General features: G+C 36.3%; 1 protein-coding gene across 13 annotated transcripts in view; it reads right to left on the bottom strand.

Annotated features, from left to right (window-relative positions):
* The window catches only part of ATP2C1 (ATPase secretory pathway Ca2+ transporting 1), a 158,162-nt gene that overhangs the window by 3,232 nt on the left and 131,290 nt on the right, over positions 1–23,640 (bottom strand). For 6 of the 13 annotated variants that reach the window (XM_081801879.1, XM_081801870.1, XM_081801913.1 and 3 more), the window contains 8 exons: positions 21,218–21,268; positions 20,125–20,291; positions 18,469–18,537; positions 17,704–17,820; positions 16,720–16,867; positions 16,098–16,193; positions 14,621–14,762; positions 12,697–12,821 (listed from right to left, as the gene is read on the bottom strand). In XM_081801879.1, the coding sequence (XP_081658005.1) occupies positions 12,697–12,821; positions 14,621–14,762; positions 16,098–16,193; positions 16,720–16,867; positions 17,704–17,820; positions 18,469–18,537; positions 20,125–20,291; positions 21,218–21,268 (915 nt within the window). Of the gene's footprint in view, positions 1–11,787; positions 12,822–14,620; positions 14,763–16,097; positions 16,194–16,719; positions 16,868–17,703; positions 17,821–18,468; positions 18,538–20,124; positions 20,292–21,217; positions 21,269–23,640 lie in introns of those variants that run through there. The other 7 variants (XM_081801891.1, XM_081801884.1, XR_014139750.1 and 4 more) reach the window with 4 other exon arrangements.

Genomic DNA, 23,640 nt, shown 5'->3' with positions numbered 1-23,640 from the left:
AGAAGGAGGAAACACTATGAAAAAATTAAAAAATTAGTAATATATGCAGCAATACCAGAATCTTAGGCCATTTTTTCTACTGCAGGTATTGACCCATTAATGGGATATGAAATTAATGAGTCATAACCAGCATTTTTTAAGTAGAAATCATCAGACATGCATATCATATATTAAATGGTTATGCAAAATGTTATTTCTTACTGTGGATTGCAGTCAAAAGACTTTGAAAGGCACTGCTCTGGAACATACTAAAGGCTGCTAAAATTATAAGTACCAACAGAATTGTGAAAGTGCTGGCCAGTTCCAAATAAAGAACTTGAAAGTAAGCAAGTGGAATGAATCTAATTGGGCAAGATCTAGAGATCTGGAGGTAGATTCCCAACCTTTATTTTATTTGCATTCCTACAAATTGTTATTCCTTTCTTCTGTAGTCTTTCACTGGTATATTCCATCAGTGAGAACCTTAAACATGGTTTTAAGCTACCATTTTGAACAGGCCTATGTTCAGTTCCTAACATCTGGCAAACAAGTCTTTCCACTTTCCTAGTGAGAACCATACTCTTAGGGGAGTAAGTTCAGCATCAGCCAGTGTTACATACACACCTTCCAAGTGTTGACTGGCAAAAACACAATCTTACTTGTTCCTAAAGTTTTCAGCCCTAAAGACTGGCTTTTGTTTCAAATAAATAGTTCTTGAAATAAGGAAATTTTTATTTTAGGAGGAGTGCGTGGGGCTCTGTACTAAGTTTCTTTTTTATGTCTCTAAAGAGATGGTTATTCACAGAAGAATCAAAAACAGTCATATGCTCTATTTTTGATATGTGTCTTTCCAGCAAACAGTAAATCTAATGGAGACTACAAGCACATTAAGTCCTCTGTTGTATCAAAATTCTTTTTCTTGATTCCTGCAGTTGGGGGCCAATCTGGAAATTACACCAGCATGAATGTCCTATTTCCTGGCTTTATTATCAACACTGCTTTTGCAAACCACCAACCTTGCATGAAAAACTATTTCTACTTCCACTTTGGCAAATAACTGGTTTGACAGGCACCTAACTGAAGAGTGTATGGGCTACAGAGTTTAATTAAAAGTCAACTGAATTATATTACTCATATTTTTCTTTCATTAAAGAGTTTTTCAAGCAAAGGGGCCCCTCCTTCAGTAGACACCGAAGTCAGGTTCCCTTCTCTAACCATTGCAATCAGGGCCATTCACTTGAAATTACCCAGCCTTGCAATGAAGGAGTTAAAATCTAATAATGTCCATTTACTCTTACTCTCTGAGAATTAAGGAGTTACCCCACCCCATTACAGATCTTCTCCTGGATGTATAAATGAGAGATCATAAGCACTCCACAAGGTATCTGAGGGGTTTACCAAAGAAATACGACATAGTACCTGGTCCCCAAAGTCATACTTACATAAGCTGCTTGGGGAGACAACACACAATGAAATAACAAGAACATTTTATGAAGCAATCTGTCAGCCACAAAGTGGCAAAAGTGCAGACTGAATGCTACAATAAAGAGAGCAGTCACCAGGTGAGGAGGGGTTAAAGCACAAGATTCTCAGATTTGGCTTTGAGCCTGGCTTTAAGAGACAGGGATGTAATTCATGAAATACAGGGGCAATGGTAACACCTCTACAGAAGAATAATGTTATATATTCCATATTCTATTTGGAAAATTTGTTTCCTGTTTTTAATCAAGTCTTTAGGTCTTGCTCGCTCTTTCTGATTCAATTCTAGCTAATGAAAGCCCACCTGAGGCTTTGCAAATATAAGTCTTCAATTAGTTTAAGTACCAAAGGGACTCTGGACAGTTTTTTAAAATGAATAAATTGGAGCACCTGGGTGGCTCAGTCATCGGCTCAGGTCATGATCTGGGGTCCTGGGATCGAGTCCCGCATCGGGCTCCCTGCTCAGCAGGGGGGTCTACTTCTCTCTCTTTTTCTCTCTCTCTCTCCCTCTGTGTGTGCTCAAAATCTCGCTCTCTCTTGCTCTCATTCTCTCTCAAATAAATCTTCAAATAAAATAAAATGAATAAATTTTAGTAATAAAGCTAAAGAGAGAAAAACACTATAATATACTCTATCTAGTTGTGATAAAATTATACTTGAACTTCATTTGTACAACCCCTTTATGATAGTTAGACCTAGAAAGCTTAATGTATATATCCTGTAACTATAAATTCTAAAGGCTTTTCAAGATGAGTGATCATGACAAAAAAAATTCAAATTAGTTTTAGTATTTAAGTTTAGATTCTAATTCAAATTAATTATGATTTTAGAAGATAAAGACCTTTGGGATGCCTGGGTGGCTCAGTCGGTTAAACGTCTGCCTTTGGCTCAGGTCATGACCCCAGGGTCCTGGGATCAAGTCCTGCATCGGGATCCCTGCTCAGTGGGGAGTCTGCTTCTCCCTCTGCCTCTGCCTGCAGCTCCCTCTGCTTGTGTGCTCACTCTCACTCTCTCTGACAAATAAATATAAACTTAAAAAAAAATACAAAGATAAAGACCTTTCTAAATAGAAAGGTCTTAGAATTATCTTTTCTTCTTTTGTGCATAAATGAATTAATGATGATGCCTCAGTTACCCTATCTGTAAAATGAGGATCACAAGAGTTCAAATTGTTAGAGACAAAATGACATGTACTTTTAAGTTACTTCACCCAGTGCCTGGCACTAGAAACATGTAAGGAATGCCAGCCATTATTGTTACATCCACACAAGAAGACCAAGAGCAAAGCAAGGGATCTGAGAAGGAGAGGTGGCTGAGCAGAAAGATCAAAGTACCGTGAAATTAGCGGCTGCCAGAGCTAATGGCAGAAATTTTGCAGAGGCAAGGAGATCAACACTATCAAATATGGCTAACATGAGGACAAGAACGTGAAAACATGAAAGCAACTTCAGCAGAACTGTCCAGCTGAAGCCACACTAAAAGGAGAAGGGCCAAGAGAATGTGAATAGGCAGCCAAGCTCAACCTTAGAAAATAATGAAAAAAGACCAGAAGGAACTATTCCTGTGGGTACTTGTGCCCCTCCTTCCCTTTTTTCTTGTTATCAAGGGATTTTCTGTATTGTTTTTAAAACCCAATTTGAAAGAGCACTGGATATGTTTAAAGAAAGGAAAAAATTAATAGCAGATATGACCACTTCCTATGAATTTCCTCTTCCTGCAACTGCCAGAGCTATCTCCTGGCCTTATCCCATAATCCTAAGGAGGCCAAAGCGAGTTTTCCCCCTTAGTGAGCTTTCCAGAGTTCACTGGGTACCTCTTGCTAGCACGTTATTTGGCTGGCTGGCACTCCGTGAACCTAGAGCAGCACCTGGAGAGCAGTCACCCCCCCCCAAGACGAGCAGAAACAAGTTCACTTCCGTAAAAGGACCAACACTCACTAGTACCTGACTCTAAACACAGTGACCTTGTATTTTTTAGTGAGGTGGATATAGTGTACTTAGTATATATTGCATTAACATCTTATACATTGATGCATTTCAGTCAAGACAGCTGGAAATGATTCTGCACCTTGTAACAATTTGAAATTAAATACTTATTTTGGGAAGATGTATTAAAAAGATGCCTCCCCACTTTTAGCAACAGCTTTCTGAACCATATATGGTAAGCTGCTTTGGCATTTCTTTCCAGGTCTGAAATTTGCTAAAATTCAAGTTCATCCAACTATAAAAATTCTAAGATGAGGACCTCATGCTGAGGAAGAACGTTTTTAAATTCAAAGCCATAACTGCCAGGCCATGTACCAGTCTGTTAAAATGGGAGAAACAGATGAATGTATTTCCAGCTTGTTTCACTGGATCTAGTTTTCAGGGAGAAAAATCAAATTTCACACAAACATGTTGCAATGCACATGCAATCACTTTTATTCCAAACTAGTCTTGATAACATTTTAGATATCTGGTTAAAATAGCAAAATCTTTCAATATTTATATATTTGTGTGTATACATATGTGTACATGTATATGCACATACATATACATGTATACATACATATTTTAAATAATTTTCTCATTATGACTTTGGAGACACTTGGGAGATTTCTATGTACAATATAACTCATTGTCATCATGATCAGGAAACACGTAGGAATGTTTTTGTTTTTAAAAAAAGCTGATCAGAATGTATCAACATTGGGTTTTTGATCATTTATAAGACTGAATCATTTGTGAAAAAATTATGCCATCACGTGAGCTAGCTTACAAGATTAGGAAAACTCTTCTGTTGTGTTTTTTGATATAACTGGTGCTTTTTGGAGGATTAACTGAGGTGCTGTTTCTTCTTGAAAAACTGCCATGTGTCTATCTGGGCATTATCTCCCCATATCTTCCTCTGATTCATGTGTGTTACACATTATGGGAGAATAAATCAAAGGATGACAGGGAAAACAGAAAGTCTACTTTGCATTATCTCAATGCTTGCTAACATGGGTATAGAATAAACTCTATTTCATGACAGAGGTAGGATTATGTAGATTAATCCAACTGTTAGAAGAACTTGCTCTGACGTGGAAACTTTTTTTTGAGTAAATACTTATAACATCATTCTGAAAAAATGGTGTTTGTAAATGTGCCATTGAGAAGTCCTATAAATTATTGCTAAAATTACTATGGTCATACAGCATTTTTATGCCTTCATAAAATACTGGCAGGAACTCTCTCTCTTCAGATTTCCTATTCAGTCATTCATTTGCATAGGATAAGGTATAGTTGGGAAGTTGGGGATCTAGGGGTTCTGTTGTGGATATGTTAAGTTAGAAATACCGTTTAGGCGCTTAAGTGGAAACGTCTGCTGGGCAGCTGGATATATGTCTAAAACCTAGGTTAAAGTCTTTGGGTATTGAGATTATAAAGTGTTTTCCTTGTCCTCTATTTAAAAACCTCCCCAATGAGTATTTTGTATTATTTTATGATCAGAGAGAGGTAGTAGTTGATGCCTCTAGGAAGGATGGCATCAAGAGAGCAAGCTTCTGATGTTCCCTTGTCTTGTCCCAAGAAATTCTGAAAAATAAGAGGTAAAAATGGTGGGTAGAGGGGACTTTGTTGTTGAAATCTGAGAATGGCCCATAAGCCCAAATTTCCAATCACAATGTACTGTATATAGCCCCTCAAGCTCTCAGATGTATGCAAACTGGTTTTTTTAAAAAGATTTTATTTATTTGAGAGAGTAAGAGCAAGTGAGCGTGGAGGGAGGGGCAGAGGGAGAGAGAGAGAGAAAGAGAGAGAGAGAGAGAGAATCTCAAGCAGACTCTGCACTGAGCGTGGAGCCTGACACAGGCTCAATCTCACAACCCTGACATCATAACCTGAGCCGAAACCAAGAGTAGTCGCTCAACCTACTGAGCCACATGGGCACCCTACGAACTGTTTTTTAAAAGACAAACTAAAGAAACTGACCCTATTATAATAATAACCATAATCTATTCACAAAGTGATAAGTCTGACAGCCAAGGGTGGACTGTCAGAGGAACCTACTAAGAAATATTATCATAATTTTACCTTAGAAATATGATAAATACTATGTAAATGTATTTTGGTTTGGAACATTCTGTTCTGAGAAAATACAAGAGTGCATTTTCCCCTAAGACCGTGCTGATAGGATATTTTGGTTTTACTTTTACTAAATTTTGTCTTCCCTAAGCAGGATAATATAAAAAAGCCTACTCAAATTAAGCTTGTTTCTGTGTTTGTGTTAGGAAGAAACAGCCAATGAGAAGGAAGCCCCCACTTCTCTTGTGCATATGATGAGGAGCACAACTCAGATGGGGCAACAGATCAGAACACTCTACCCATTCATTGTAAGAACAAGGAGCCCTAGTGATGAGCTGGAACTGATAACAGCTGGTATGTCCTCCCTGTTGATGATGATGTTCTGAGAATAGACTAAGACTCTCTGACTTCCTCCATATAGGAGACTTAAGTGGGGACTTAGAAGAGTCACTGACATTAAATCTGGTATCAAGTTCATCCATTCCAGATAACATCTTGTTGGGAGATTGGAAGGTAGAGAAAATTGATGCCACCTCCTCTAGACCACTGAATGCAGTGCACAGGCCTATTTTCCTCTTTTTGAGTATTTATATGACTAGGCAACCTTTATTCTGTAAAAGGCCAGAGAGTAAATAGGTTAGCAAGCCATATGGTCTCTGTTACAACTATTCACTTCTGTTGTAGCATGAAGAAGTGATAAATAATACATAAATGAATGTACATAACTATGTTCCAATACAACTTTATTTACAAATCCAGCAGCAGACTGATTTAGTTTGTTAACCCCAAAACTAAGTCAATAGCCCTTGTGGGTGACTTAGGGAAGTATTAAACTGTTTCACTAATTTGCAACACATCTACCTAATTCATGGGCCATCCAGACCTCCATAGAGTCATAAATTCTAATGCAATCCTATTGTATAACCATATTGATGACTATGAGAAACACGAAAACATATTCATTTGTAACTCCCTAAAATTGATTTATTAATGCTTAAATGTAAAGTCTGTCATGTCCTTCCTATCAAGCAAACATTTTTTACAATTATCTATTTGGTTGGGGCCTGATATAAATGGCTCCAAGGAGAATATTTTGGAAGACACACGTAAGTTGTTTCATATTATACTTTTTCTGATGCAGATGTGATTAAAAAAAAAAAAAAAAAGAGCACCTGGTCAAGGCATTTCAGTATTTCTTTATGACCATAAGATGGCACCAAATTGTTACTCCTCAACTAGCAAGCACTTTAGCATACTTATCATAAGGAAGGCCTTAATAGAAAATTGTTCTTAATACAGTTGGGTGGATAAGTATTTAAAAAAAAAGAAGAGAAAGAGGGAGAGCTGTATTAAAAAACACAATTTTTTTTGAGTTCTAAAGCTGGAAATACTCAGAACCCAAAACGGACCTCTAGGTTCATGCAGAACCATTTGCCCAATCAGCACAATGTACTTTGTTAAGACTGTGAGATATGGGGGACGCCTGGGTGGCTCAGTCGGTTAAGCGGCTGCCTTCGGCTCAGGTCATGATCCTGGGGTCCCGGGATCGAGCCCCACGTCCGGCTCCCTGCTCAGCGGAGAGCCTGCTTCTCCCTCTCCCTGCCACTCTGCCTACTTGTGCTATCTCTCTGTCAAATAAATAAATAAAATCTTTAAAAAAAAAAAAAAAAAAGACTGTGAGATACGGATTCTACTCAGAGGATTACTAAGTAGAACAATGCAATTATTGCTAAACAAATAATGTTGATGGGGCAATCGTGATTTAGATAGGAAAGGCGGTTCTGCCAGGCCTAACAGCCATGGGACCGGCACAGAAATGTAGGCCTTTGCGCAGGATATTTGTCAATTTGGTTACACTTCAACAAAAGAGAAAGGAATGGCAAAGTCAAGTGTGTACAGTGATCTATCTGTACACGAAACACTGTCTAAATAGGGCAGCTGTACAAATGCAGGCAATTACCACACTCACGAGTACACAGGAACAATAGCAGGTTTAGATTAGAAAAGAATTTACAAAGATCAAATCTAATGGCTCAAAGATTTTTCACTTTCCTCCCCAAATTTCACCACTTACACTTATTTTGAATGAAAGGTAAAGATTATATCAAATTTCTGTCCAGATTAATCAATGTAGTGGCTTGGACTTAAATTTCTAATGCCTTCTAAAAAAAGAAAAAAAAAATCCCACAATTTTATGCCCAAACTTATGGATGGGTTTATTCTTAATAGTATTTATAAGAAACTGTACCCCCCCCCACACACACACCCCTTTATAGTAATCTGGAAAGGCCCTGCTTGTTGGCTCTTCAGCTGGGTTTTGAAGAACAAGTAAAAATTCTAATTCTTAAAATTGAGGCAGAGGAAAAAGGTTTTCAAGTTGAAGGAATACTATCCAATTGTGTAGAACACTGTGTGGGATACAAGGCTAGAAAGATCCAAGGAAGAATTACGACTAAAATGGAAAAGAAAAAAACAAAACATTGCTTCTGATTCCCTGCCATAAATCTCTCGGAGCAAACAGCTACTTTCTAGCCTTAATGCCATTCACTAAGTATGTTTCCACACACAGCAAACTTCAGTCTACGCCATGCATTTCTTTGCTTATATTCTCTCACCTCTTAAGAGAGCGTCTTACTGCAAATATCAAAAAGATGTGCTCCCAATAATTCAGATCAGTGCCTTCCAGTTAGTAATCTTAATTAACAGATTCATTCTGAAAGCTCTGTAACAGAGGCAGCTGAAATGTTCTTTTCCCCTTGCATTTTGAATGTTTGCTGAATCTTACCTTACTATACTAAAAAAACTACTTACAAAAAATTTTATTCTGTCAAAGCCAAGTTTATATTCATTTACTGCTTTATTTTTAGTAAAAGAATATAGATAATGCCTGTAACAAGTTCCTACATTATACTTTGTCAGCCATGGCTTTAAATCATATTCTGCTAAAACCTCATCTAACATGTCCACTGGGAAATTTCAAGGACACCACAAACTTACATTCCAAATTGACCTGTGTCCCATTAAAGGTCGCTCGGCTTCGGTAATTCTCCCAACAGCTCTACTATCCAAGCCAGAAAGCCCCAAACAGGGAATTTCCACGTTTCTTTTCTCCCATCTGGTCATGTCAATACTACCTCTTAGAAGACAGATATGCCATGCCTTTCTTTCCATACTGACTGCCACAGCTCAGCTAGTCCCTCTACCACTTAATCTTTTACAATTCTCTTCATCAGTCTTATTTTGTCTTTACAATCCACCCTTCATGCTTCCATTAATGACAAAAATCCAAACTCATATCACACTCCTGAAATCTTCTAGTATGCCACCAATCAAATGTCTTTACCTTCACCACTAGGCTCCTGCCTATCTGTCAAACCCCTCACATAATATACTTCCTGCCTTAACTGCCCCCAACTCCTTGTGGTTTTCATCTGTTCCTTTCAGCCCTCCACCAACACCTCTGTAGAGGCTGTGCAATTGGTTGCAATATTCTGCTGTTTCTAGGCTGGAGAGTCCTAACTTAAGGTTTGATTCAGATGCTACTATTTCTAGGAAATTTCTCTGACAACCTCTTCCTATGAAGTTGTTTCTCTCCTTTAGCTACGATAACATTTGGGGCAGCATTTACCACTGTGCCGAATGTATTTCATATTGGTCTCCGGGGTTAAGACGGAGAATTCCCCAAAGGCAAGATACTACCTCTTACTGCTTTATACATCTAAATCTACAACAATATTTGCAGTCTATTCTATCTACATTAATATCAAGGACTGGTTAACCATTACCCATTATCAATAATAACCAACTCTGAGAACCAAAACCAAAAATAAGGTTGTCTAACAAGAATTAATAGTCATACCGAATTCTTTTTTTTTTTTTTTTTAAGATTTTATTTATTTATTTGAGAGAGAGAGAATGAGACACAGAGAGCATGAGAGGGAGGAGGGTCAGAGGGAGAAGCAGACTCCCTGCCGAGCAGGGAGCCCGATGCAGGACTCAATCCTGGGACTCCAGGATCATGACCTGAGCTGAAGGCAGTCGCTTAACCAACTGTGCCACCCAGGCGCCCATTCATACCGAATTCTAACTGAGCTCAAGGAAGCTTAATTATGGGGATAATCTGATTGTTCAGTCACATACCAGTTAGAGTATTTACCCACACCACATTTCAGTATGCAAATCAGCTGTTTGGACTGTAGCTTAGTCTAAAAAGGCATTTCAAAGATTCCCAAATGCCAGTGTCGAGGGAAACTTCCAGTAAAATGTATGCTGGATTCATCTTAATGTATGTGTATTTTTAAAATAAATGTACAAAGACCACTACTAACTTTCATGAAATAGCTTGTTAACAGTTATATGCCCTGCTAACCCTGTCCATGAGCTCTTGAAAGGCAGGGATGCCATCACCTTTTTATTCTTAGCTAACTCCAGGTACTAAGTAAAAGTTTACTGAAATGACAATTCATCCACCTAAGTTTTTGCTTGAGTCACAGGCAATGCACATGAACTGCCAAGTGACAAAGGCAGAAAGCAAGGTAAAGTTAATTAAGGTTCTTGGATATGACATTGTTTGCCACCAATTCTTTTCACTGAAAAACTATTTTGAGTATGGCCAATACTCACTTTGTCCTATATAAAAGAGATTAAAATTTAAGTGATTTCAGAAAGACTACCAATGTGAAAGATGTACCCTGCATGGGTGTAAAAGGTAAAAAATGTGTTTTAGCATTCTGAGTGTGGTTACTGCTATTAAATAAAGCCTGTATCCTGAAGGGGGAGGTTTTTTAGGTTGTCTGGTTTCACTTTGTTTCATCTTTGGGTCATGCTATGCCCAGTACAAATGTGAGAGAACATGCTAAGCCTTGTTTCTCTGCAGCTGGGAATTATCTACCTAGGTGAATTATTTCAAGTTCCTTTCTTTTCTTCCCAGATGTTTAATCACTTTGGGACCAAATAACTTCAGGAGGTAGGCTAACAGGGAAAAATCAAATAAGTTAGTATTATTTAGGACTCTAGCAAGTCTAGGGCTAGGGAGTGGGGTGAAAATTTAAAATTTAGATACTAGCATATTTAAAGTATCTATACTAATTTGGATGATATACTATGGAAGATATATATACAAATATTCTAATTTGCTGTTATACTACAGAAAATTGAAACCTGGATATAGTGTATCTGTACTGTCTATACGTGTCACTTCTTTTTAAATCACAGATTCTGTGCACTTTGAGTACTGCCTAATTTCTGTATCTTCTACATCCATAAGATTTTAATGTTAACGGGCCTAACTGCAAGGTCATTAACTTATGAAAAGAAATCATTTTTTTCTTTTGGTTCAAAAACCGAATCAAAGGATAGGCACATTTATTTCATACGAGTCATACTCTGAACCTAAAATGGAAAGCAAAAGATTGAGATGCACTTAATATTTCAAGTCTTTGTAACAGAGAAAAAAAATCATACAAAATTTAGGTATGAGACATCACGTCATTAAAGATAAAGTTGACTAGACAACGGTTTCTATGTTCTATCTAATAAGAAAAATGTACATTTGACTATTAAGCCTTAAAGGCTAAAGTAGAATAAATTTCAGACATCTCAGCTCCTTATACTCAACTGTTTCAATTACAAGGACTCAAAGAATAGATATTTTCCCTATCATTAATAAAAATATTTCAGTGTTAACACTGGCAGGTTAATATTGGTGATAAAAACTAGAGGGTGGTTTATGCTGACAGTTTAAAAAATGGAGAATAATTATAAAATACAAAACTCATGAATTTCAAGAAGAATTAAACATTTAAGAATTTGAAACCCATTTCTGTTTCAGAGAGAAATATTCAATAGAAAAATGGATTTCTAATTTTGAATTTCTGGCCCAAATTTGCCACAACACACTAAAAAAAAAAATTACCTACACCTCACCAAGCTATTATAAAAACTGATGGGACTATGAGAGTAAACCCAACTATTTCTCTAGCATGCCCAATGCAACAGAAGGCAGAGAACAAATGGTGGAAGTCTGAAGGTACACGCTGCTCAAGGTAGTGCTGTAATCTAAGCCAAAGAAGCTGCAGATACTCAAAGAGAAAAGGCCGGCACAGAGTCTTCCCGTATACCCTGGTTCATAAACCATCTATTTGAGTTTGGGGCTTTTTTATCAAGTATAGTATTCTATACTTCCGAAGAAAGATGCTTAAAAATATACACAGAAAGACATTAAGAAAAATAAAATTCAGTTATTCAGGTGAGGTACTGGATTTATATTTAAGGGATGACAAAATGATACTTGACAAAGTATATATTTATATTTAACTCAAAAAGAGGCATTAACATGTTCATATAATCTGTTATAGATTTCAGCCCAATCACTCTTAAATACTTTTGATTCTATGACTAACTGTTAATTACAGACAAGGCTACTCTACCTAGAATGCCACTTGATAACCCTGTATTAATTTTGCTAGACCAAAGACTCTTAACTTAAAAAAAAACAAAAACAAAAAACAAAAAAAAGCAACCATTTACATTTACTAAGAAAAGCAAACATTTACTTCAAATTGCAGTATAGGCTTTTCAATCACAAAAAGAAAGAAAAGAACAGTGATCTGACAGTGGTCACATCCTGTGCAAAAAACTTGATACAAAAACAGTAACACAAGGTGTCTGAGCTGCTTACATTGCAGGAAAAAGGAAATACAGTAGCTGAAATATGGCACTCCTGGGAATCAACTTCTAAACCAATAGAATGCCTTTGAAATGATTGAATTTATTTGTGTATTAGTAAGAAAGCCCCACCACCATAAATAGTACAATATTTAAAAATTAAAAAAAATTAATATCTATCTAAGATAGATAGTGTAGTTGTATTGTTAGGCCTCTTTAAGTGCAGAAGGTGGTTCAGGTTTTGCTTTTTTTTTTTTAATTAAATAACTGCCCATATGCTTTATAAAGTTCCACTCAATTTCAAAAGCCAATTTAAATCAAGAAATATGTTATCAAAGTTGCATAATTTCATTTGGGACTGCCAGCAGGTTAAAGTCTCCAATCAAGTCTTTAACATAACACTCATTTCTAGTCAATGAAAAGTTTAAAAGTTCTCAAATCTTCATTATCCTCTTGAACTTGCCCTTCTAAATGATCCTCAGACTGCAATTCCTAGTTTGCAAATAAAAGAATGCAATATGCATCATACTTCAAGAAAAGACGACGATGTCGAACTAACATGCTTCTGGATCTTTTCCCTGCTCCTCTCAACCTTCTTTATAATTTCGGCTACTATGCACACTGAGGAGGTGAGACCCACAAGAAACAGCAGATCTGCAAGAGAAAATAAGTTGCATTTTACAATTCTTTGAAACAGTTGCAAAGCTTAAAGCTTACATTTTTCTAGCATTTTCTTGGGGTTTTTTTAAGATTTATTTTTTTTTGACAGAGAGAGACACAGCGGGGGGAGTGGGAGAGGGAGAAGCAGGCTTCCTGCTGAGCAGGGAGCCTGATGTCGGGCTCGATCCCAGGACCCTGGGACCATGACCTGAGCCTAAGACAGATGCTTAACGACTGAGCCACCCAGGTGCATTTTCCTAGCATCTTAACAGAGCTTTTAAAACACTCTTTTACAACCATTCCAGGAGGTACATAAAATCAGCCTTAGTTTAAAAAATGAGGAAAGTTGAGGGCAACCCTCTCAGGTCCCCTCTCTCTTCGGGAGCTTTATACTATGGCTCAATAAATTTTGCTTTGCTGCCCACTCAAAAAAAAAAGAGGGAAGTAAGGCTCAAAAATGACTTATCTGAAGTCATACAGCTAGAAAAGGCAGTGCCAGAGAACTAGAACCCAAGTGCTCTGACTACTCTCCCTGAACCATAACCTCATAACCATAACTATTAACAGCAACACAAGCAAGAGGAGTTTTCTATTTAAGAGATCACACAGTCTTTTTAATTTTAATTTGATTGTAAACTGCCTATCTAAAGATTATTTAGGAATTTCTATCTATTCCATTCGAGAGCCTAGAAGAACTCATCATTTAAAGACCATGTCTTTGGGGTACCTGGGTGGCTCAGGCAGTTAAGCGTCCAACTCTTGGTTTCGGCTCAGGTTCTGATCTCATGGGTCGTGAGATCAAGCCCCATGTCAGGCTCCATGCTCAGTGGGAGTCTGCTTGGATATTCTCTCCCTTTGCCCCTTCCCCCACTTGATGCACTGTGCATGCGTGCTCTCTCTCAAATAAATAAAACCTTTTTTTACAATTTAAAAATAAATAAAGACCATGTCTTTACAATAGTATCCACACTATCTCATTCTTACTCATTGCTTGAAAAATTGCAGCTGTCTCCTTAAGACCCCACTTTTTAAAAAGAGGAACAAGTGTAAATATGAAATTAAAAAACTGAAATTAAACTATTTCAACTTTAAGGTAAATTGTAACTCACAGCATAAAATACAGTGAGGCTGTATAACTTATTTTCACAAATACCCCAATTAACTTAAAAACACAAGAATTAAAAGTAGCATTGCCACAAAATACATTGGTCCTCACCCTTACACAGGAAGATTAATTTTTAAATGTATCATAATACATTTAATACATAGTATGTGAAAGAACAATGTCTATCTTCCATGTAATCTTAATGTATTTTCTGCTTTTAGGGTCAGGCTGTTATTTTGTAAAATAAGAATGCACAAATTAGCAAGTAAAAATATTGAAATATTAGTTTACTGAAATTGTAATTTTAAAGAAGAGCAACCTGGTTTTCAGTGAGCTTAAATCTAGTTTTTTCTTCATGTAAGATTGAACAGTTATAAACTATAATTACTCTATAACACGTTTTCATTTGCTATAGTTTAGAATCAGCAACAACAATTTGACAGCTATAACCAAGAAAAAAATATTGCAAGAAAAAAAAAATTACAAAAAAATTTTAAAGCCTAGCATTAAGCAAGTGACCACCCCAGCAAACTTCTCCAAACGATAAAATAGAATACACTCCTTTTTCAAATCAACTCACTTTTTTATCTCACTTTTTAAAAGGAAATTTTTAGTAGAACAAATGCATTGGAAAATATAATAATTCATCTAAAATATATAAATTATAAAAAGATAACATTTTCTTTACCCAGTATACTTAGGCTCTCAGTCTGAAAAACTTTCTGAAGTGGAGGAAAGTAAATAACTAATAACTGTCCCATGATGGATCCAAGAACTGCGTAGCAAAACATTTTATTACTGCAGAGTCCAATCTCAAATACAGACTTGGTCTGTTGGCAGAGCAAAGAGTTCAATTATTATTCCTTGGTCACTGAAACAGCTTCTTTATTATCATAGTCATCTCCAATTTTTAATAAACTGGATTGAATGCCAAAATGGCAATACCATGAAATCTCTTAATGGTTTGACTATTATTTTGGAATAATTCAGACGGAATAAAGGTTCAATTTAAAGCAGCTTCTTTTTTTTTTTAATTTATTTTTTGACAGAGAGCGAGAGAGGGAACACAAGCAGGGGGAGTGGGAGAGGGAGAAGCAGGCTTCCCGCCGAGCATGGAGCCTGATGCGGGGCTCGATCCCAGGACCCTGGGATCATGACCTGAGCCGAACGCAGACGCTTAACAGCTGAGCCACCAAGGCGCCCCTAAAGCAGTTTCTCTTTATCAAGAAAGCTTTCTCTACAAGAGTGATGCTACAATAACAACATCAACAAGAGACCACAGAATGAAAAGAAACTTTAGCATTTCAAAACATTGGAAACTTCATTTGTGTGATTATTTTGCTAAATCATTTCTATCCATTAAGTTAGATAATCTAAAAGCCTTTCTTAAAGAATAGACCTAGTTCAGTGTGTACTAAAAATGTAAAATTGCCTTTCATAAAACAAAAAATGAATATTGTAAGCTCTCCAAAACTTAGTCTAAATTAACGACAATTCATTGACTTAGAAAGTTCCAGCATGCTAAATGGTAATAGATATAATTGAGGATTTATAAGGTGCTCTAGAATTGAAATGAAGAGTCAGGCTTCAAAATGGAACTACTTTTCAAGAACAATTGTGCTCTGAAAAGGTTCTACTAGGTTCTAGCCCACAGCCCATTAATTTTCTATGAAAACACTTCAATCAAGAAAAGGCAATCACACCTTAAGATACAACATGGGAAGAAAAGCAAATTTAAAATGTCCTAAGCTCTGACACACTGACAGAAATAATCAGAAACCATTAATATGCACAAAATTGTTCTTGTACTTCTAACAATACTTTCTTCTAAAATGAGACTAATACCAACTTAACAGAACCCATTTGTCCAATACTCTCAGATAATATTAACTTGAACCTATCTTAAAGCTACAGATGTAAGAGAATGGAAAGAAGAAAGACCAGGCGATGACTGGATCTTCTGGTCAAAGGTAAAGCTATTTGCCCAAATGCCCTATCCCCATTATGACACGTTTGTAGGTACACATTTATAGGGAAGGCTGTATCTGGGGCTGTAATCTGTGATGACAAAATCAAGCAAAGCTAAAACCCCACAATCCTTGCCTACTTACAATCAGAGAGAACTCTATCAATTGAATCAGTCAGCTAAGATCACCTAAGCATACCTGGGATCTGGAACTTAGTGCATTGAACATATCGAAAAACACAAAGCATGTGAAGGTCATTGTCGTGTCTCGAGGTGTTATCACATTGTCTCGTAGCTATCAAGAAGAAAAATGATTATCAGTGGCTGAATTTAATGAACAAATACTGCATGCTTGTAAAAGGTTAACATTTTCTTTGCTTTAGAATAAAACAGCTTTAGCCTAAGACATAAAACATATAAGCTACGTAAATTTCCTATACGCCATTTAAATAAGTCACTAATGAATAGCTATAATCTAAATAAAGTAGTCTTCTCACACACCATATATTGGATATTAAAACAACTTTCTTTTCTGATGAAATAAAGTAGCAATAGACTCAGATTTTCTAATTACTCCCCAAATATGAATATTAATATATTAATTTTTATTGTGCTGATATCTTTGCAGATTTAAACTATTCTAATAAATGAATCAGCAATTCTTTTAACCCATAAAGACTGAAATCAAACTATTTTTAAATGTTTTTATTATCATATTTTCCAATGAGCTCTCCTAACTTTCCAAGCTTCCATGTAACACACCAAAATAACTGGGTCATACAGAATGCATGCTATTAAGGCAGCTTATCCAGTGACTATACCTCCCGCCAGAAGACAAACAAAGTTCCACAAACAATGATTATTGATGAAACAAGTATTTTAAGTATCAGGTTTTTGGTCAAAATGCTGTCCTTCCAGTTGCGTGGAGGTTTACGAATGACATCTTTATCCACTGGCTCTACTCCAAGGCTTCAAAACAAATAGAAAAGTGAATTACTTTAAAGTTTTAAGGTTTGGATTTGTTACTTTTACAATCTCATTAACCTCAATTATCCAGGAAATTAAATGCTTTCTTATGGAAACAAAATGCTGAATCCTAAAGAAAAGGTTGGCTATAAATACTCGAAAATAACCATGGATTTTATTACTCTTCCCTTGTTACTCCTACTTGGCATAGTTTGATGGGAGACTGATGGTCAAATTGAAAAAAATTGTCCAATTTCATTTACATGTAAGTTTACTTATTTCAAATATGGCCTGAAATAGTAACCTACTGAGTAAACTCTGAAATACCTTTCATGCAAGGAGGTTTTGACTAGGATGATTTGTTATAATGACCATTGACATATATCACTCAATTACTCTTTCTGCTGGAAAGCAACATCTATGGCCCATTACAGAAGAAAATACTTAGATGCTTAGATCCTCCAATACTTTTCCAAAGTCTCTAAAATTGACAACAGAACCCAGATAATAAAACTAAACTCAGGATTTCTCCATTACATTCCATTCTTAGAGACAAAAGCTTATTTCCTGAGGACAGGGACTGCACCTATTCATTCCCTCATCTGTTCTCAACTTATGAATGGGCATCTAACATAACGTAAAAGCTTAGATCTATGACACGTGAAAAAACACCCAAAGAGCATAAATGATATACACAGCCATCACACAATTTATAACAAACATGTCGCTGCATGAATAGATTTCTAGTGCTATCCATGAATGAAATCATAAAACTTAATCATCAAGATATCACACTTTCTTTGTCCTTCTACTAGTTTATGGATAAAAAAAACTCTTACCTCTGAGCTGGAGGTCCATCCATAATTATATTGATCCACAAAATCTGCATGGCATTGAGAGGATTAGGAAAGTTCATTAATGTAGCCAATGAGATTAAAGTTAATGCTGCTATACTCCTGTTGAAAAAAAGATAATGTATCTTTTATATAATTCTTACTACTTTTATATATTATAATTCTTACTACTTTTATGATATCACTTCTTTAGCGTTTGAAAATCTCATTTTACTACTGTGTTTTTAAAGGAAGTCTGTATTTATGAGTATCTATGCTTCATTTGTGTGAAAATTTTGACGCTAAAAGTTAAACTTTATAATCCGTAGCATTTAAATAAAGGATTTCAAGATGTTTAGATAACAACAAACAGAGGAAGGTTTTAAAAACTGAGTTCAGAATAGCTGTTACTACATAACAGTTAACAGTTTCAACAATATTTTGGCAAATGTTTTTTGACTACAGAAAAGCCCTTCTACTTTTGGAAAAAGACACCAAGGAAACACACTAAGATCTGACACTCCTTCCTTAGTTATTTCTGGAGCTAGTAAATAAACTACAAACATTTATATATTTTGATGATGATACAGACATCATCTCTTTATCATGCCATTTTTAATTTTAGGATAGAATTAATTTTCATTATGGAAAACTAACATATGAACAACATTCAGAAATAGAGCTCAGAAGCTTCTAAGCATTCTGCTTGAATTCTATTTCTCATATAATTTATCTATAAGACCCATGGTGACAAACTTCTTACAAACTTACGTGCTCAGTTGGAATCTAACAAAATTTTTAATGTTATTATAAATCCCTTTACCCTCTTCAATTGCAGACCTGAAATTTTAAAAAAAATTAAATGAGAAATATTATCACACAAAAATAAAGATCTATCCTATAACACTGTAGAGCTAATTCTGAAAACAAATTTCCAACTGATATAACATATACATCACTAAAAGAATCTATTATTTTCTTAACATAATTAAGATTAGAAAAAAATACAAAAATATTCTGGTATGGAATGAAAGCCAAGCCTGTGAAGCTCTATCTGAACTAATTTCATTACACTATATTAAAATTCTTAAAGATATTTCAACATTAAAATCATACACTCTTTCTACACAACAGATAATACTACACATTTATAATACTAAAATAATGATCTTCTTTACCCCTCCAATTTTCTTTTTCTAAAAGGTACAAAATGCATGCATGGTAAGGGGTTAAATTAATGTATGTCAGGAATTAAATGGTAATAAGATATATATGAGCTCTGGAGTTTAAGCTATCTATTGCTTAACACTACAATCAGATATGTGCTGTAGCAGAATTACATAAAGAATATGGTTTACAAAAATTCATTTAAATTCTCATTTGGGGGACCTGAGTGGCTCAGTCGGTTATGCATCTGCCTTCAGCTCAGATCATAAACCCAGAGTCCTGGGATCGAGTCCTGGGATCGAGTCCGGGGGGCAGGCTCCTTGCTCAGCAGGGAGTTTGCTTCTCCCCCTCCCTCTGCCCCTCCCTGCTGTTCATGCTCTCTCTCTCTCTCAAACAAATAAATAAAATCTTTAAAAAATAAACATAAAAATAAATTCTCATCTGGTTGAATCTAGAAAATACGTGTTTTTTAAACAACTTCCCCTTTCTCTCAAGATTTCTATATAATTCTAAGAATGGAAAGCAAAAAACTTATATGCCTACAAGACCATGGCAATTCTGAGTCCTGAGCTCCCACATGCTCCACTTTAGGCCACCATGGGTTAATGAAGTATGCCAGGCATGTAATCAGCATGAGTCACTGAACTGAGGAAGACCCAGGTTATCAGACACGTGCTTATCAAATAACAAGATTCAAGTGACCCCCCACCTGAACTACTACTGACATGACCATGTAATCACAGAAGAATCTTACATCAATCAGAAACAGTGGCGGAAGGAGACAAAGCTATTTAAACTTAGTAGCTTGTATCACTGACAGCATGGGACAATTACAGACATAAGGAAATACATAGTATGGATGGAAACTTGACTATTTTTATACTTACTGTAAGGCCATGCACATGCATATTTCTGATAGCCTGAGTTCAACTAGAATAAAGGCCCCATGAAGGTTTACTGCTGTACCACTCCACTGGTGGCCAGAAAAATGTGACATCTGGCTGCACTCGATAAATATTTGTTAAATGAATGACTTTGCCATTTATTATGTCCTTTCCATACAAATAATATTCTCCAAAACTACACGGTAGGCCATAAATAAGATTAATTAATTCTGGTAAAATAGTTTAGTTCATCCACTGCTGAATATCCTAATACACTGAATATCCCAATTCTTTTCCAGTTGAACTGTCTGGAGATGGGGTGCAGAAAAAGACAGGAAAAGATTCTCTGATGTACATTCACTGAAACAAAACTTACATTATGGTTTGAAAATCATCATCCACGAGGATCATGTCTGCTGCCTCTTTGCAAACATCTGTGCCAGTCTGACCCATTGCAACTCCAATGTCTGCAGCCTTCAGAGCAACTGCATCATTGACTCCATCTCCCGTCATGGCTACAACCGACCCATTCTTTTGTAGAGACTGGAATGGGGGAAAAGGGGATTCTGGTAAAAATATTGCTTCCACAAAGATAAGGGGATAAACAACTCCTCTCTATTTTTTTTCACATAATAAAGATTGGAAAGAATACAGACCACTGATTTTGCAACAAACTTCAATATATGGAGGTCTTAAGATAAAGCTTAGAAAAAGTTGCTATTAATATTCTCATGTGTAAGAGCTATGTCTAAAGACTGATCTCGAGTTAATTATACAGTAGCTCTCAGGGGCAATTTTGCTTTGTAGGGGACATCAGGCAATGTCTGGCGATATTTTTTATTATTATGACTTAGGGAATGCTACTGGCATCTAGAGGGTAGGGGTCAGGGATGCTGCTAAACATCCTACAACACATAGGACAGCCCCTCACAACAAAGAATCCAGTCCAAAATGTCAAAATGTCAATAGTTGTGAAGGTTGAGAAACTCTAAACTAATACAATGGAGGACTACTGTGATTAAGCCCTTTAACTAATGGATACTACGTCAGTTGCTTTGTATATATTTAACTGATTAATATAAATAACCAAAACCTTTGAAATACTGTTCCCACTCTCATAACATTTCCTTTTCTTGCTGTATTTACTCAGTTTCTAAGCAATTACTGCTATTTACACTGGGATGATTTGGCTATGGACTCCTGTCAGAACATATGTCTACACTGTTCAATTGTTTAAAGAAGGTTGTGTTGCAGATATCTCATTAACATTTTCTTCTACATCTTCCTTTGCTAATTAAATTCTCTATTAATACTTCCATGTAAAGTTCTATAAAAAAAAAATCTCTTTTGCTTCACAATACTTCCGACTTTAATATTACACCAATATTCCTAGTAATGTAAGCATAATGAAAGACGTAAAGTAGCATTTTGGAGATAGACATAAAACAATGTGAATCTTAAAGACCCACCTTAATAATTTTCATCTTGTGCCTCGGACTAGCTCTGTAAAATACTGCAACCTGTTAAAATACAGGATACACTAAAAATCTTCAACAATAAGAAATATCAGAATAACCCATGCACTTGTAACAATAATTTTTTAAATTACTGTACTTACTTTGTAGAGATCAAGTTTAAGCAATATACCATGTGTCTGTTAAGATATTCATTTGACATGGTCACTTCAAACTTTCCAGTGGTACCACAGGAAATACACAATCTAAACATGTTATCCAATTTATCCCATTATGTTTAAGTTCTGAAGAGAAAACAGCCTTATTCTTGAAATGTTTCAGAGACAAAGAAAGGAAAAACTCTCTTGCATCTATTTCTTCATTACACTGGCAAACAACAAAAATGGCCTCTCCCTTTGTTCTGTCTTCAGGAAAGATAAAGAACAGCTGCTTCTCAATGTCTGTAGAACCTTTTTATTGTTGTTGTTTTTAAAGAGTGTTAACTGTCTGTTCCTTCTCTTTTAATATTCGTGTTAATTCTTTAGATTCTCTTCTACTGTATCTCCAACAGTTTATATGACTTATCTCTCCAAACCATGCATTTAATCCCCTTTTCTGATCCCATCTCCTGGTCTCCTAATACCCCTTCACTGTGCCCCAAAGGCAGGCATCTACAACATCCCCTGTATCCTCCACTTTTCCACATTGTTCTAACCTCATTTTTCACAAACCAAGGCCATCCCTACAGTCCTTCACATAGTACCACCACCAGGAGAGCCTAGACAGGGGTAGGTGTCCTTGATTCTCCTTTCTTTATTCACAAAACCCCAGTTTTGAATGTCACATGAGACCAGACTTCCCACTAACTATAGGCATTCATTCACTGCTCTAGGTCACTTCCCCACATTTCACAAAATTTTTTTCAGATTTTTTTAAACGAATGTGACATTGTATTAGTTTCATGTGTACAACAGAGTGATTCAACAGTTTTGTACATTACACAATGTTCACCATGATATGTGTAGTTACCATCTGTCACCATACAACATTATTATAATACTATTGACTATTTTCTTTATGCTGTACTTTTCATCCCTGTGACTTATTTAATTTCCTCCTCACTGTCACTCTTTCCAACAACACTTCTAAGTCATGGTGATTTTAATATCTGCATAATACATCATTCTCTTCTCTACTGTCCTAGAGGATTAGTTCATACTAAGTTTTCTCTCCTCATACTTTCAATTTATCCCCATTTCCAACCTCAGTCCCAGCTGACAACCTTGCTTCCCACTTCAAAGAAAACAGAAGAGAACTTCCATAATTCCCACCAACCAGTACCTGTATCCAAGCACAATCCTTGCCTTCTCTCGTTTTATTACAGATGAACTGAATATGCTCCTAGTGCAGGTCAAATATTCCACCTTTGGACCTATTTAAGATCATTGCTCCAGAAATTCTCCCCCCTCTTATATCAAAATCTTTTCCTTGCTGATGCATCTTTCCCAACAGTATATAACATGCTGTGATTTTTTCCATTTAAATAAAAACAAAACTAAAAATTTCCCTTCTCATTTTGGCTGCCACCCTACTTTTCCCCTTCTCTTCATAGCAAAACTCCTCTGTACTTGCAGTCTCCCATTTCTCTCTCTCATTCTTTCTTGAATCCATCCCCACCACTGCCCTGAAACCCCTATTCAAGATTACCAAAGACCACCCACATTGCTAACACCAATGGTCATTTCTCTTCTGACTTAACCTCTCAGCAGCACCCTAACAGAGCTGGCAATTCCCTCCTCCTGAAACACTTTCTTTGCTTGACTTCCATGACCACCCTATACTCTTTTGGTCTTCCTTCCTCCTACCTTTCTGGCTGCTCCTCTTGTAGAGGTTCTTCCCGACCTCCCTGAAGTCTGAATGCTGAAATATTCCACCACTTAGTTCTTAAAGGTCCCTCTATAAGAGGTCTAAGAATCCCCTACTTCTCCTAGGTGATCTCATCCAGCCTTACAGATTTAGATTTTATTGTTATGCATTTTTGTCTCCAGCCCCAATAGCTCTTCTAAAATCCAGACCAATGAAATTAATCCACCTACCTATTCCACATTTCCTCTTGGATGTCTCATCTAAGACTTAAAAATATCACAAAGTGAACCCGTTATTTCCCAAAATACATGCTCCTTCATATCCTCTGCTAATGGTAAGTACATCCTCGTAGTCACTCAGGCTCTAAATTTGGGGAGTCATCCTTGATTCCTCCTTTTCTCTCAGAAGCCACAAGAAGCTTAACAGCAAATCTCATTGGCTCCAACCTCAAATAAATCCAAAATTCAACCACCTTCCTCTAAGCCCACTGCCAACACTCTGGGCCAATACCTGAACTGATTTATTTCTGCCCTTGCCTCCTGCAGTCTCTTCTCAACACAGTGACCATAATG

This window comes from Leptonychotes weddellii, chromosome 1 (assembly GCF_054177405.1).
Source record: "Leptonychotes weddellii isolate Sample4059 chromosome 1, ASM5417740v2, whole genome shotgun sequence".
In the NCBI taxonomy this organism is placed as follows: Eukaryota; Metazoa; Chordata; class Mammalia; order Carnivora; family Phocidae; genus Leptonychotes; species Leptonychotes weddellii.
The sequence above is the reverse complement of the archived record's forward strand: the minus strand, read 5'-3'. Positions and strand labels throughout refer to the sequence as shown.